Genomic DNA, 15411 nt, shown 5'->3' on the forward strand with positions numbered 1-15411 from the left:
TGGCAGTGACAAGGAAGTGAGGAAGAGGAGAGGAGGGGGGAAAAGAGAATACGTTCCATCTGGGACATGTTCGGTTTAGGGTGTCTGAGAGACATCCAGTTCAAAATGTCTAGTAGGCATTAGATTTGGCAATTAAGAGACCTTTGGTAACTTTGTAGGGAGCAGTGGAATGATGAGGTCAGAAGCTGGATTGTAGATAGTTAAGAAGAATGTGGGAGGTGAGTGAGTGGAGGCACCTGTTGTAGACAGCCTTCTGATGGCGGTCAGAGAAGAGGTTCCATGGAGCTACATAACAGCTCTCTCCCCAAAGCTTTAACTCCGTTGCTCCTAGTTCTGCCTTTGGGATCAGAACAAAATAAATGTTTCCTCTTTCACATGATAATTCAAAAATATCTTAAGGTAGCTGTTTCAATCTTCTTTCTCCATCCTCCCCCACTCCAAAAAAAAAAAAAATAAGCCTTTTCTTCTCTAACCTAAACATCCTCCCCACTTCACCTGATCCGCATGTGGAACAGTTTCAGGTCCCCTCATCATCCCAGTCCTCAGCCTCCAGGTGGTCAGTATCCCTCTTAAATATGCTGCCCAGAACTGAGCATATAGCACTCCAGGTGTGTCCGGCAGCACAGAATCCATGGGACTGCCCTCTCCCTTATTTGAATACTAGACTTCTATTAATGTGGCATAAGGATTCATTAGCTTTTCTGACTGTTCAGATGCTTCAATACAAAAAGGAAGTCAGGTAAGACTAAAGATCCTTTGCTTCAAGGCATTATTTCCAGCACCCACACAAGTACTACTTTTTTCACCTTGTACAGAACTGGAGCCCATCGGCAGCTTTGTTGGCCGCTGTTATAAGGTGTTTTAGCTTGGCTGCTAATGTTACTCATGAAAGGCTAAAATGTAGATTTCATTTTCACACCAAAAGACCAGCTGGGTAGAAACAGACCAAAGGCCCCATGATACCTTTTTCCTTCTCCTCTACTTTTCCTTGATTAAAACTTAATTTGTTGGCTTTTGTATTTAGCAGAGACCTGAGTCCCTCTGTAATACAGTTTTATTTTATAATTAGGCCAGCAGGGTGTTTATTTTTGGACACTTGTGCCTTGTAAGCAAATGGAGTAATCTCAGACTTTAGGCAACTTGATTTAGGTATTTCTGGAACAGCATTCAGGCAGCAAAGGAAACATTCTCTGGGAAAAGACTGATTTGAAGCCTGGTTTTATGGACGACACATCTGGTCATTACTTAGTTGTTAGGGATTTTTTCTATGGGATCTTATAAGTTTCAGCATGTCTCCGGTATAAATTACCTAAAAGGGAGTAAAACTGTGTTTCTCCTGGAGACAGAGTTCCTCAGATGGCATGATTTATGGCCCAAAGCTTTCTGCAAAAACAGCTGTTGAGGCCCTTAACAAGTCTTGTCTTGCATGATTAATTCAAGACGAAGCAGTTGCTTCTCCTTTCCATGAAGATTTGCCTTCTGAGGATGCAGATGCTCTTATACCCAGATCTTCTACCACAGCTGCCATTCATAGCCAAAAAACTTTGACGGATCTTTCCAGCTCCTTATATTCCCTGAATATTGGTACTTTTTTGCATAGAGTTATGAGAATCATAGAATGTCAGAGCTGGAAAGAAGTTCAGAAATCATCTTGGAGGCATGATGGATTTGGAGTCAAAGGATCTGAGTTATGCTTTGCCATTATCCAACTTTGGACATGCCATTTAAACCTTTCTGGGGCCTTAGTCTCCTCACTTGTAAAAGATCTACGATCTCTTCTAGCTCTAAGTCATATGATCAAGGAAAGATGCCCTCATTTTACAGTACAGTGGAATTGGGGACCTGAGACGCCCACACATAAGAAACCCCCAGTCCAGAGCAGCATATTGTAAATGTCCCCTGAGTAGCAGAGACAGTGACATCCTATAATACCCAAAGACCGGTCAGGGAAGGCCTCACAAAGGAGACAGCTAGGTGTTACATAGAATAGATGCTCAAGCACTCCATGAACATTTATATTGTATGGAGTTCAAATTTTAGCCAGGCCTTGAAAGAATGGGTACAGATAAGCAGTAGTGGCATGGACAGGGGGTGTCAGGAACTGGGGGCTAAGTCAACAAATATTTGTTAAGCACTTACTGAAGGCAAGAAAGTGCAAAGATGTGTTTGGATAAGCATTGGATGGGGCAGAGTATTTCCTTAAAGGCGGTAGTGAGGAGAAAAGCCTGAGAAGGTTGGTTAGAGCTACATTGCTGGAAGGCTTCATATGCCAGATTAAAAATATTAGGTTATTCAGGGGTGGGGAACCTTCATGTGATCACGTGCAGCCTCAAGGCTGCAGGTTCCCCACCCCTATCCTTTTCACAGTTATTGTTCAACCCTGTATCTACATCCATCTTCATTACCCTATTTATGAACCAAGCTGTTTTGCAATGCAAACTTATAGCTGCTGCTCTCCAGACTCTCCAGTGAGAGGGTGGGTGGGGTAGATGCTGCCTTTCTAGAGCTGAAGGTGTCTCTGGTAACTTTATTTAACTAGTAGAACCAGAAGGCAGAAGTTTCTGTAGCTTCCAGGCGTGCATTTAGGGTTAGACTCCTGCAGTGTAAAAATGGGTTGTTTTGCCATGTTTAGAGAATATGTCTGAAAAAAAATGTGGGTGGGTATCAGATATAAATAGAATGGAGTTTTGTTGTTGTTGTTGATTTTGTGTTGAAACCTTGAAAGTCCCCCTGCCTTCTTAGAGCCATCATCAAATGTTGACACCCATTATTTGGGTTTTCCCAGCGTGCCTCTGTTTCCTGGAGGGGTTGCTTCCCAGGGAGGCCACTCTAGATGCTCAGGCACACTGTACACACTCTGAGACAGTCCTACAGGTACATAAATCACCAGTGTTCTAAAGTTATAGCATAGTCAGCATGGGTAAGTCTTGGCTTTTGATAGTTCCGCTAAGGAGAATGGTCACTAGACCTCTCCTGGTTAAAGACAGTGTGGTGTAGTGAGGGATTCTGGGCTTGGCCCTGGACGTAGAGCCAGTGTCTAGTTCAGTAACCATGTAAAACTCGTTTAAATTGTTGAGGTCTCAGTTTCTTCATCTGTAAGGTGGGAAAAATAATATTTGCACCATTTAGCTCATAGATTATTTTTAAAAAAGGCTCCTTAAAGCACATATGTGTGCATGTGTACACACACATATGTATGCACACATATATATGTATATATGCTTGCATACACACATGGGAGGAGGGAGAGGTGGAGCATTGTGGTGTAGTGGATAGATAGCCAGTCAACCTTGAAGCTGGGAAGACCTGGGTTTTAGTCCTACCTCTGACACGCACTGGTGCTGTGACTATCAGTGACTCCCTTCATCTCTTAGTGTTCCAGGCACAAAGACTGTGAGTTTCAGAGTAGGTGCCAGCCTGCATTGATAGAGGAAATTCCTTAACCTGATATTTCCCTCTCTCTATTAAATCGCAAGTCCAGAGGCAGAGGGTATAGACCTGGAAAGAAGCTTAGAGATAAGCTAGTCCTGCTCCTTCATTTTTTCATTTTACAGAAGAAGATCCTGAGGTCCAGAGAGAAGTGATCTGCTGGAGGCAGTAGAGCTGGGGTTCAGGCCCCCCTCTTTGGCTCCAGGCCCTGCGCTCACTTTCCAGCACCATACTGTGCTGTGTAAATATACAAGTGCATATCTCTAACCAATACTCACGTATTGCATACACATAGGAGAGTGGAGAGAGCTGTGCTCTGGGAGTCTGGAGACGTGGCCATACCACGAACTTGCTGGGTTTCCCTGCCAAGGCTTTTCTTCTGTCTTGGCTTCACTTTGCTCCTCGTTAAGATGGGCCATAAACAGCTGGCTTCTAAGGCCCCTTCCAGCTCTAACATATTTTGAGAAACTTCTGCAAAAAACATTACCCATGTCAGCTAAAATATTTTTACTTGCTTAAGTCAGTAAAGGAACTGCCCAGTTCAGATTTTTAAACCCACATGATGTTGGGCCACTTTTTGGGTAGGGCCGTGTGATGACGTACTTCCGTCTCCCATTCAAAGTGTCACTGATGACTAAAATTTCACCATTAGAGCATCATATCTTTGGGTAAAGGAATGAAAATTGTATGAAAATTCTAATAATCATGAGCTATGTATATCTTTGTGTGAATCTTCTTGCCAAATTCTTTTGAATTTGTGACAGACAATTTAGAGCCAGTGTTGACACTACAGGGCTAGGGAGAAGTGTGGGACAGAGAACTAATGAGTGGTGGGGGTGGCTTTGCCTGGGAGCCAGGCCATAACTGGCCCACATGGATGGTTTAGCTTTATGCTGCTTGGTCTACTACTTTTCTGCACTTCAGAGGTGGCTTCACGGCGCCTTCTTGGGAGACAAGTACTGTCTTCTAAACGTTTCCTGGCGAAGGGGCCAAGAATGGTCATCTTAGTAGCCCACTGTCCCGTGGCATACAACCCCTGGTTTTAGGATGGACTCTACCAGACTTTAAGATGGAGATGACGTCTGTGGAAACAGGGCAAGAAGGAAATTCATTTGGTTCCAAGACTAACAAAGGGCTGTACCTCTGGAGGCATTGTAGCTTTCTTAGCTAAGCTTTGAGTCTCAACCCAGCCTGATGTCTAGGAACTCTGGACAAATGAAGCTTGTCAGCCCAGGTGGATGGGCAATGGAGCCTGTGCTTGATGTCCTGAAATTAGTTTTAAGGGTCTTCAGATTTAGTTTTAAAGGTATTCAGACTTCCTTATTTGATTAATTTTTGTTTCCAGAACTTGCATCCAATTTGGGCTACAACTATAGACATTTTTATGAAATTCTAAAATACATTTGAAGGTTCTCATTAACCTCTGTGATATTCTTTAATTGGAATGGGTCCCATTGCTCTACACTTATAAATTACCTGTTAACATTTTACCTAGGAAAACCCTGACCCTCCTTCACCAGAGGGTTAAGCATAACCTTAGCAAGACAAGTGGCTTTTACCTGTGTAAAAAAGTCCATAATGGGCCTGAGTGGGTGGATTCACTGCCCTTTACTAATTGAAATAATTCATGCAAAACTCACTGCGTCAATTTTTCCACCTGCTAGCACAATGAAAGCTGTGGAGCCATGGCATAATAAATAGCAGCTAAAAAATGATAAAGCCCATCCCTAATCTTGCATGAGACTTTTAAAATGACTGGGATCACTTGGGATTTTACCCTGCCCTCTAGGGGGCAGCCACCTCCCAGTGACACTTTGTGCTGCTGCTGTTGGAAGTTTTTTAATCTTTTTTTTTTCTTTTAAGGTCAGATATATTTTATTTGGAATTAATAACTTGATGTGCTGTCTTTTCACAGGAATTAAAAATTGGGTTTATTAAAATATGGTTTATATAAAAATAATGGTAGATGTGCTCATAACATCAAATGTCTACAGATTTAATTTTCTCATCCTCAGTGGCTGCTTAGATATTGCCTTTAGAAACATGACATATGTAGGATCTGATTCCTGGGCACATGCACACACCTAAAATGCAACTTAATATACTGTTCTAGACCCATTTCAGTGTCTTTGTGTACTTCACTGAGTCAGATTATTTAGATCCTAGAATGTTAGAAGAGCATAGATTTAGAGCTGAAAGAAGTCTTGCCTCCTCATTTTACTGATGAGGAAACTGAGGCTGAGGCCTGGAGTGATTAAGTAATTTCCCCGAGTCACACAGCTAATAAGATGGCCTGAATTTGAAGGCAGGTCTTCTCTGTCCAAATCCAGCTTTCTTCTATGCCATGCCATCTGCACACAGTCAGGGCCCTTAGCTCATAGAACCCAGAACTAGAAGGGCGTAAGGGTCACTTTGTCCAGCCCTCTTTACAGAGAGGAAGAGGTTTGAGGTCTGCAGGGGTGGGGAGGGGTAAAGAAGCATCTTGCCCAAAGTATATAACTAATAAGAACCAGAGTGTAGGATTCTTGATTTCCCGTTGCAGTTCCCTTTCTCTATTCTGGTCTTAAAAGGTGTTGTTTCAAACAAGGACATAAAGTATGTATGGGCGTTAAATTCCATCAGTGTTAGGTAGGTAGATAGATAGATACCATAACATCCAGTATTTAGCACAAGGCTCTGCTTATAGTGGACATTTAATACATATTTATTGAACTAAATGAATGCATTTTGTAACCAAATTTCTCTTTCTTTCCTTCCTTCTTTCTTTTCTTTCTTTCTTTCTTTCCTTCTTTCCTTCTTTCTTTCCTTCTTTCTCTCTCTCTCTCTCTCTCTCTCTCTCTCTCTCTCTCTCTCTCTCTCTCCCTCTCCCTCCCTTCCTTCCTTCCTTCCTTCCTTCCTTCCTTCCTTCCTTCCTTCCTTCCTTCTACACATTCTAGTCTGAAGAGCATCCTTTATGTTATTAAACCCTGGTCCTTCCTCCTCTTTTCTACTGTGCAGACTCCTCCCTTCTGACTAGACTGGTCTCCATTGTGTTCCCCTCAGTAGACTGTGGGTAGCAGTCCTGCCTCAGCTGTTGCTACTGTTCTCCCTTGTCCTAGCTTGCCCTTCCCCCTCTCCTCCCCACCCTTCCTAAATCCTGCCCATCTTTTACATGTGAGCTCAGGGGTACCTTCTCTTGCTGCTCTTGAACCTCATTACCCCTTGTGTTCTCATTTTTCCAAACTAATTTCTACAGCGTTTTCTGTTCTTCTCATTACGTTTATCACTTAATCATGAACTTCCTTGCATGCTTATTCAAGCATTTCATTCATGTCTATATCAGATCCTGACAAGTTTGTAAACTCCTTGAGGGCAAGACCTGTAATGTGCATTATTTTTGTGTCCCACACAGTACTACACATGGTAAACATTTGTTGAATTGAAATCTGTTGTTAAGCAAGAGAATTGGAATGTTGGCAAGGGAGTGAAAAGATGGGTGGCATAGCTTACCTTTGAGGATCCTTACCATTTAGGAAAGAAGTAGAGGCAAGTATCTTATTTTGCACTTGGGTTTTTTTGTTATTTATCTTTTAAACTGTACTTAATGAGGTTTTCTGCTATAGTCATAAATACCAGCATAAACATTATTTACCCATGGTTCTATCAACTTTAGGAGATTGTCTCAAGGAATTTTTATAATCTTTTAGGTGGCTTTCTTTATTGACATGAACCAGTAGGTCATGACATATTGGTGGATCTCAAAGCCTTACCTGGTAGTCCTACAAAGTGTTGACATTTCTACAGCCCCCTCCTCAAGGTCCATGGGGAGTCCTACTATAGAGGTACCTTCCCAACTTATACTCTCACGGCAACTCCAATCTTGTCCCTCATCCCATTCCCTTCTGTGATTATAAGACTTTGAGGGAAATCAGAAGCAGCCATTGTGGCTTGATTTTGGAGTCAGGGCCTAGGTTTGAATCCTGGCTCTGCCCTTTATAATCCATATGTCCTAAACGAGACCCTTTAATCTCTTTTAGGATCATAGGATTAGAAGAGGCCTTGGAGAAGCCCTGAAAAATTAAGTGACTTGTGTATGGTCAGGAAGCTCTTAGATAGAGGAGCTGGGATTTGAACCCAGCAATTCTGATTCTAAACCTGGGATACCACTAGGCCTTAGTTTACTTTTCCCTAAAGTGACCTGTAAGATTAAGTGAGCTCTAAGCTTCCTTCTAGTTCTAAAGACCTAAATCCTCCTACAGAAAATGGCTGACCCTTCTTTATTTATTTATTTTTTTTCTTGGTAGGCAATTGGGGTTAAGTGACTTGCCCAGGGTCACACAATTAGTAAGTGTCAGGTGTTTGGTCTGAGGCCGGATTTGAACTCTAGTCCTCCTGACTTCAGGACTGGTGCTCTATCCACTGCGATACCTAGCTGCCCCTGAGACCCATCTTTTAAAGATGTCATTGTGGACTGAGGTTCTAACCACTGCCCGAGTATAATGCCTAACTCACTTCAGCAGGAGCCCATAGAGTTTCCCAAGAGCCCATCGTATATACCACAGCAAAAGCCTCCTCTCACCTGTTTTTTTCTTCTCTTAGGTTGGAACAAGACATTAAAAAGTTAAAGGCTGACTTGCAGGCCAGCAGACAGGTGGAACAAGAGCTCCGCAGTCAGATCAGCTCCCTGACGAGCACAGAGCGAGGGATTCGCTCTGAAATCGGCCAGCTCCGACAGGAGAATGAGCTGCTCCAGAACAAGTATGCTTTCACTCCAGACTCTAGCTTCAGGCCTGTCAAAATGCACTTGTCCTCCAAGGCTGGGAGTCAAGATATTTGAAGTCCAAGGAACCAAGTGGAGGAAAAGATAGTCATTAGTAAAATGTTTTCTTTAAAAGGTTTTGGGTATTTCTTTCATTCATTTTAATACTGATGGAGATTGTCACATGTATAACATGTCTAGAATCTGCCAGGTTTTTCCCCAAAAGCCAAATAAATTATTTTCTTATGATGTTTTATTTTGACCATGACGTCATATTTGATTTGTGGAGGTTCTTTTTAGCTTGGTTGAAAATAAGTTGAACTAATAGTTCTGCAAGTGATCATACCCTTTAAGCTACCAATTGCACCAAGATGACTAAAAATGTTATTAAAAAGAGAAAAGAATCCCTCTCGTACATTTTTATTTGTAATAGCAAAAAGTTTGAAACAATCTATCCAACATTTGGGGAATGGCTAGACAAAAAAATTATGGTATAGCAATGTCAAGACATTTTGGGGCTTTTAAAAATGACAGACATTAGAAATGTAAATGGATTTTAAAAGATGTATATGAAGTGATTTAAGGTAGAAAAAACAAACAGGATCAGAACAGCTTGTGTGTACTGCTGTGATCCTGTCAAACAAGAATAAAACTCACTAAGTGCAGACAGAAAAGGTTAGAAAGGGCTACAGAGCCTAAGAGCAGTCATTCAACTTTACATTCTTTCCCTTCAAATGATGTATGGTTCAAGTTGTCTAGTTTAGAAAGGAAGGAAGAAAGAAGAGGTTGGGCTTTTGAACTTTTGAATTAGAACTGTCAAGAAATCATCCTAGTTACTGTCAACCTTGAAAATCCTATTGTTTGGCATTTATCTTACTTTCTTTTGTAGAACTCATTTGACTAATTTTCCATTTCTGGAACTGAGAACAAATGACAAACTTTTCATTGGTTTCACTTATAGGGATGAGCAGTCATGGGTCAATCTTTTTAAGGCCCGAGTCATTTTTCCCAGAATCCTTTCTAAGTTTCAGTTTGGTTTTTAAAAATCTCTAGCTGGCGGGCAGTTTTTACACTTAAGAGGATCCATGGTCTTCTCCCACAGAAAGAATTCATGCAATTTGTAAACCATTGGAAAACATGGAACTTTAGAAATTGGGAGTGGTGAAGTGTTAGGCATCAGCATGACCACACGTTAGGCTTTTGGGTGGCCTTCATCATGGCAGTAATGTGAGCAGACCGGCCTCCCCACCCTCCCTCTGGATGTCCTGGTCCTCTGGGTAGGAAGAGAGGGAGGACGGTGGGGTTGGCTTGAGCTAACCAAAAGGGACCCACAGCTGGGGAGCAGAGTCTCTGCAGAGTAGGTGACAGAGTACCTATCTGGAGGAAGGGACTTGTCTCTCAGCATGGCTTTTTTAAAAAATTAAGTTTTATCTCTGCCTTTATACGTCACAGTAATTTCTCATCCACTTTACCCCAGCTTCTGTTTGAGGGAACGTTCTGTTCATTGTGGTGTTGCGGGTGCTCTTCAACACTGGGATCGGTTCTGGGACTCTCTTCATCAGTGGTCCCTTAGCACCTGGTCAGAAGCTTTCTTTCCCTTGAATGCCTTCCTAGCTTTCCCCAAAATTTGTGTCTTATCTATTCTGAGGGAGTATTTAGATTATCATCCCCCTCTCTCATCAGTCCCAGAGCTGGAGCCATGCCCATTTCTGTATCCTCTAATGCACCTCATTCAGTGAGTATTAAACAATAACATACATTCCATGGGAGCTGTGGATATTGGTCCTTAGAGCAGTGATTCCTAAACAGCTGAGAATCCTGGTGTTCTGCAGGTCATAAGACTGGTGTTCCTTCACTTTCACTAATTCCCACCTGTTCTTTCTCAGTATTGAATGAATGAATGAAAAAGCCTTTTTAAATACTTAGTATATGAAAAGCATTGTGCTGTTAAAAAATTACTATTGTAACCTTGACCCTAACTAATGCGTCTCCCAACCCCTACCCTGAGTGGACTGTGGCTTTAACTGGAGGTGTTTGATTTATGGATTCCGTGAATGTATGTCATGCCCCCAAATGTTTTGTGGCTACGTTAGTCCAGGAAACACCGATTGAGGTGTTGATTATAGGAGCTACCTGTTGACTTGGCCTTGTTCTGATAGAGATTGTGTGTCTGCAGGTTTTATAGTGGGCACCTCCGATGCTGAAGCTTTCCATAAAACTCATTTCCCCACAGATTACATAATGCTGTCCAAATGAAACAAAAGGATAAGCAGACCATCAGCCAGTTGGAGAAAAAACTGAAAGCAGAACAGGAGGCCCGAAGCTTCGTAGAAAAGCAATTAATGGAGGAGAAGAAAAGGAAGAAGTTAGAAGAAGCAACTGCTGCCCGAGCCGTTGCCTTTGCTGCTGCTACCAGGTACTCAATGCCAGCTCTGCCATCTTGGATCTGAGACTGGCTTTCCCAAAGTGAAGATAGAACTTGTAACTTGATGTGCTGGGAGCCCGTAGGAGGTACAGCTAGGCCTACATAAAGGCCTTTAGGGTCAACTGATGGCACTAGGTCATCAGATGTAGTCTGTGTCTCCCTAGCCTCATGAGGCTCTAAGGTGGGACTTTTTTTAACTTAGTATTCCATCAAGGTAGAAAGCCCCCAGGGTGGGTGATCCACCAATGGAAACTGTTGACAAATGCTCTGTAACCATGTAACCATAGAGAATTGCCACCTAGTGTCCCAAGAAGTCGAGGCAGGCTTCGTGCACATGTCAGCTCTGTCCATTACGCCATGCTGCCTCTGACACAGGAATGGTGGCACTAATGCTTGGATCAGCAGATCCTACAGTTAGCTTTGAAAGGGCACCTAGAGACCATGGGGTCCGGCCCCTTCATTTGACAGGTCACAATGCACAAATAACTGGTCCAAAGTCCCCCAGGTGATAATAAGGAGTTAGGGGTAGGATTTGAACCCAATCTGATTCCAAATCTAGCATCCTTTCCACTGCTGTATGGTACATGTCGATAACAAATTTATGTTTCACAAAGTGCTTTCCCCATACCAACCCAGGAAAGTAAGTGGTGCGTGATGCAGTATTATCCCCATTTCACAGATGAGGAAACTGAGCCTCCTAGATCAAGTCACTTGCCTCACTGAGGACACAGATATAATCAGAGACAGAACCAAGACTCAAATCCAAGTCCAGGGCTCTTCCCTCTGTACTGTGCCACCTCCTCTGCTTCAGAGTGGGTGATCAAAAGGATGATTTTCATGAAAGGTTTTCTAAGACTGGTCTTATCCAAATAAGTGTTAAGCCTGTTTCCCAAGAATTTGATTCGAGGAGAGGCTTGTTTTATTTTGGGATCCCTGCAGCTACCCTCTGAATTACTCTAGGTAGATGCTCCTTTTAGACTCAGCAAGTGCCTGGAGGCCCCACATTAAAGCAGGCACCCCGAGGGTGAAGTCTCGCCCCACCCACGCAGCCTTGTCTGACTTCTCACCCCCTGCTGCCTTCATCTGCTTGGGCATGAATGGAGAGAGGCCGAGAGAAGCGATGCGGATCTTTATTAGGGTCAAATTAGCCAAGCAGTGAAAAGAGAGTTGTCTGTATACCACAAAGACCTGACCTCTGTGTTTGAGGATCCCCCATCTGAAGTCATACTGGTCTTCATTCCACTAAGGAGATAAGAGGATTAAAAGGCCAATTTCTTCATCTCCAGCTCACTGTACAAACTTCTCACTGGGTTTTATGGGCCCCGTTTACCCCATCTGCAAGATGGGACCATTTATACTTGTTGACAAAATATGCGAAAATCTGCAGATGCAGGGTGAGTGTAAATTATTATTTATTCTATTTTTAATTTCTACCCTAATTTGCATCTGTGTGGTATAATCCTACTGTAATTCCTCCTTGAGTTTTGCTTTGTTTTATTAAACAAGCAATTTACTTGTCAACCTTTGGCATATTAATAGCCTTCTTTTAGGTTTTAGCATATGCATAATAATTGGTGAATAATCATTTCCCCTTCAAATGGAAATGAATAATCTAGAGTTCCTGATCTTTTCAGTCCTTCCTCACTACCCACAATCTGACTCTTGTTTTTTCAGCTCCATCAGTTCTTTGTTGTGCTTCAGGTATTCACTCCTGTCCTACTTTTTGTGACTCCGTAGACCAGACTGTCCATGGGGTTTCTTGGCAAAGATACTGGAGTGGTTTGCCATTGCCTTCTCCAGTGGATGAAGGCAAACAGAGATTAAGTGACTTGGCCAGGGTCTCCCAACTAGTAAGTGTCTGAGGCTAGATTTGAACTTGGGTCTTCCTGACTCTAGGCCCAGTACTCTGTCCACTGAACTATCTAGCCGCCTTAATAGTGCCATCAGTCTATGAAGCCCCTCTAAATTTTTGGGCTTTGGAGAAAAAAAAGTGTACTTAGAGAAAATGTTCATGATATTTTAACAGGGTATATTTGGGCAGCCTCCAAGCAGGACTGCACTCAAGCCACCCCCAAAATCCCACTTAGCCTTTTCTTAAAAAGTCTGTTAGGAGAACTCACTGCCGTCTTGACATTGCTTTCCAAGGTCCCTTGGACTTAGAATGGGAAAATCCTTTGAGTTGTGTGACACAGATTTTCCTCCATATTTGAAGCCTCCTTGTTTTTGTCTTGTTCTTGTTGAAAAATTGCTTAGCAATACATAGATGGAATATCTTTTGTAATATTCAAGATCTCCTTCTAAGTAAAAGTAGGTAGGTAGAAGTCTTGCCAGTTCTGAAGTCTGCCTCTCTGGGAGATGACTGAGGGGAATGCTTAATTAATTTTATTTCTGTCCTACATCTTAATAACTTACTTGAATTTAGTAGCTCTCATTTATTTAATGCTTTAAGGTTTATTAAGTGCAAGGTATTATAGGAAATATTGCCCCCATTTTACAGAGAAGAGAGACGAGGTGACTTGCTAAGATCACCTAGCCGGTCAATGTCAGGAGCCATGATTGAAGCATTCTTTTCACTCTTCTGCAGTTTCCTGCGCTGCTGTCATAATGGGGCATGGGGAATGGGCTGGTGATAGGCCATCTGTGACCATAATCATGGGAGCTAGATGCACACTGCCCTCCCTTAAATGAAGAAACAAAAAATAGATCATTGCCCATATCATAGAGCACCTTCCTGGAAGAATAGGCTTGGAAACTCGGGCCCTTCCACAAGGGGCTTTCTTTTGCCCACTGTGTCCTGTTGGAAAGGCCTTGTGTTCCCAGGATGGTGTACATCTGACACGATCTCTGGGAATGATCTCCCATGTTTAATGGCCTGGGGGGCTGGAGGTAGAGGTCGGGGAGGAGTAAACTGGGCTAAAAGGGAATGCCAAGCCCTGGCGTGAATGGGAGCTTGGGATCCTGTGCTGGGACTCATCTAAGAAGCTTTGTGAGTCCTTTCCTTCCCCCCTTCTCTTTTCCAAAGGGGAGAGTGCACTGAAACCTTACGGAATCGCATCCGAGAGCTCGAGACAGAATGCAAGAAGCTAACGATTGACATGAAATTGAAAGAAGACCAGATCAGAGAGTTAGAAATTAAAGTTCAGGTAAGGAGAAAATCCCCCTCCTTGATGGAGTCCCTCGGGAATGAAAAAAGGCAGATGGGGTGGGGCCCCTCCACTCGCAGTAAACCATAATGGGGCACTGACAGGTCTCCTTTCCCCCAAAATCTGCTTCCTAAGAAAATGTCAATCAGTCAACAAATGTTTGTTTTGTCTGCTGCCTGTCAGACACTGTCATAGCAATACTTGTGTCTGAAGGAGGAGAGCTTTGATAAAATTAATCTGATGGTACAATTTTTATGCCCATTATAAGGAATCTGAACCTTAGACTTTGTTGGCACCCGAAAGGACTTTAGAGGCCATGTAGACTATAGGACTATCACTCGTTTACATGCTAGAAGACACGTGATATCTGTCATCTCACTGGAACTGCACTACAACCCTAGAGAAGGGCAAGGCCTTTTTTATCCCCTTTTATGGATGAGGAAACTGAGGCCCATGAAGGCAAAGTAAGGTGGTTGATACCTCATGGAGAGTAACCATGGGGGTTGGGACCCATCCAGGTCTGACCCCAGCCCCTGGCCTTCCTGCTGCCCTGGCTGCTGAGCATGAGACCCCTCACAGCGGCTTGTGGCGCATTCTCCCTGCCTCAAATTCCACCAAGCCCTGCCTCCTGGCTGGGCAGTGCAGGCTAATAGAGAGGAGCTGGGGCTGTAGCTGGGGCTGCCAGATCTGTGTACAGAATTTGTGACTCTGCTCCTGGTGGCGCCACGGCCTCAGCTAGGGGCTCTTCTACGCACCTTTTAAAAGTGCCAATTCCATGACTTTCTTGTGGATGTTTTCAAAAGGTGAGCTTCCTGCTACAAAATACATACTCTAAATAATCAGAATCCCTGATAGAATGTTGGGGTTTGGAAGGGCCTTAGAGGCCATGTAGTGTGACCCCCTTCCTTGGGTCCTTGTGTACTACTGTCAGTGGGAGAACCATGGCAGAGGTAGGTATCCCAAAAATTCCTTCTTGTCTTGAGGCCAAGTCTGTCTCCCTAACTCCCAGCCATAGGCCTCCATTTCATCCTCTGGTCCAAAGAGAAAAGGGCTCTCCTGGCAATTTCCCGGGCAGTCTGAGCCCATCTGTTCAGCTGCGGTTCACTGAAATAGCAATAGGCAAGGAATTCAGCCTTTGTTGCTCTCCACAAAGCTGACAAGGAGCCTTCTCTGGGGAAGGGCAGCGCCCTTTGTTGCCTTGTCAGAGACCCATTGCAAATGCAGATCATTTTCACCAAGTGCCTGCTTTGTGCACCCTAATGTAACAATACTCCCAACAGCGGGGCTCCAGCCCCCCGAACTCCAAGGCACTTACTTGTGCTTCATCGGCTAAACTCACAGGGTGGAATTTGAATTGAGAATTCAGGCTCTTTATTTAGTTCAAACTGAAACCCAACCTACTTCTAACCATTCTTGTTAATTCCTTGCCTTATTCCCTTCCCCCCAGCACTGCATACAGCAAGCACTTAATCTGTGTCTGTGGAATTGAATGATCTCTTTCTGCTGAATATTCCCAGCTACCTAAGCTGGGAAACCTCAGTCATCTTCAGATCCTTCCTTTTCCTTCATAGTGAGTGTCCTACCCTTAGCCCCCCAGCCCACATCCAGGCATTACTGCTGTTGGCTCATCCCCTAAGATAACCCTCAGGTGCCTCATTCACCTCCTGCTGCCCCCC

The 15411-nt window shown here is 43.4% G+C and overlaps 1 protein-coding gene across 1 annotated transcript in view; it reads left to right on the top strand.

Annotated features, from left to right (window-relative positions):
* MACO1 (macoilin 1) overlaps nt 1-15411 on the top strand; it is an 80948-nt gene that overhangs the window by 57576 nt on the left and 7961 nt on the right. The window contains exons 7-9 of the mRNA XM_027864870.1: nt 8008-8166; nt 10401-10583; nt 13615-13735. Coding sequence (XP_027720671.1) covers nt 8008-8166; nt 10401-10583; nt 13615-13735 — 463 coding nt within the window. The remainder of the gene's footprint in view (nt 1-8007; nt 8167-10400; nt 10584-13614; nt 13736-15411) is intronic.

Source organism: Vombatus ursinus, unplaced genomic scaffold (genome assembly GCF_900497805.2).
Source record: "Vombatus ursinus unplaced genomic scaffold, bare-nosed wombat genome assembly UNPS02014777.1, whole genome shotgun sequence".
NCBI classification, from domain to species: domain Eukaryota; kingdom Metazoa; phylum Chordata; class Mammalia; order Diprotodontia; family Vombatidae; genus Vombatus; species Vombatus ursinus.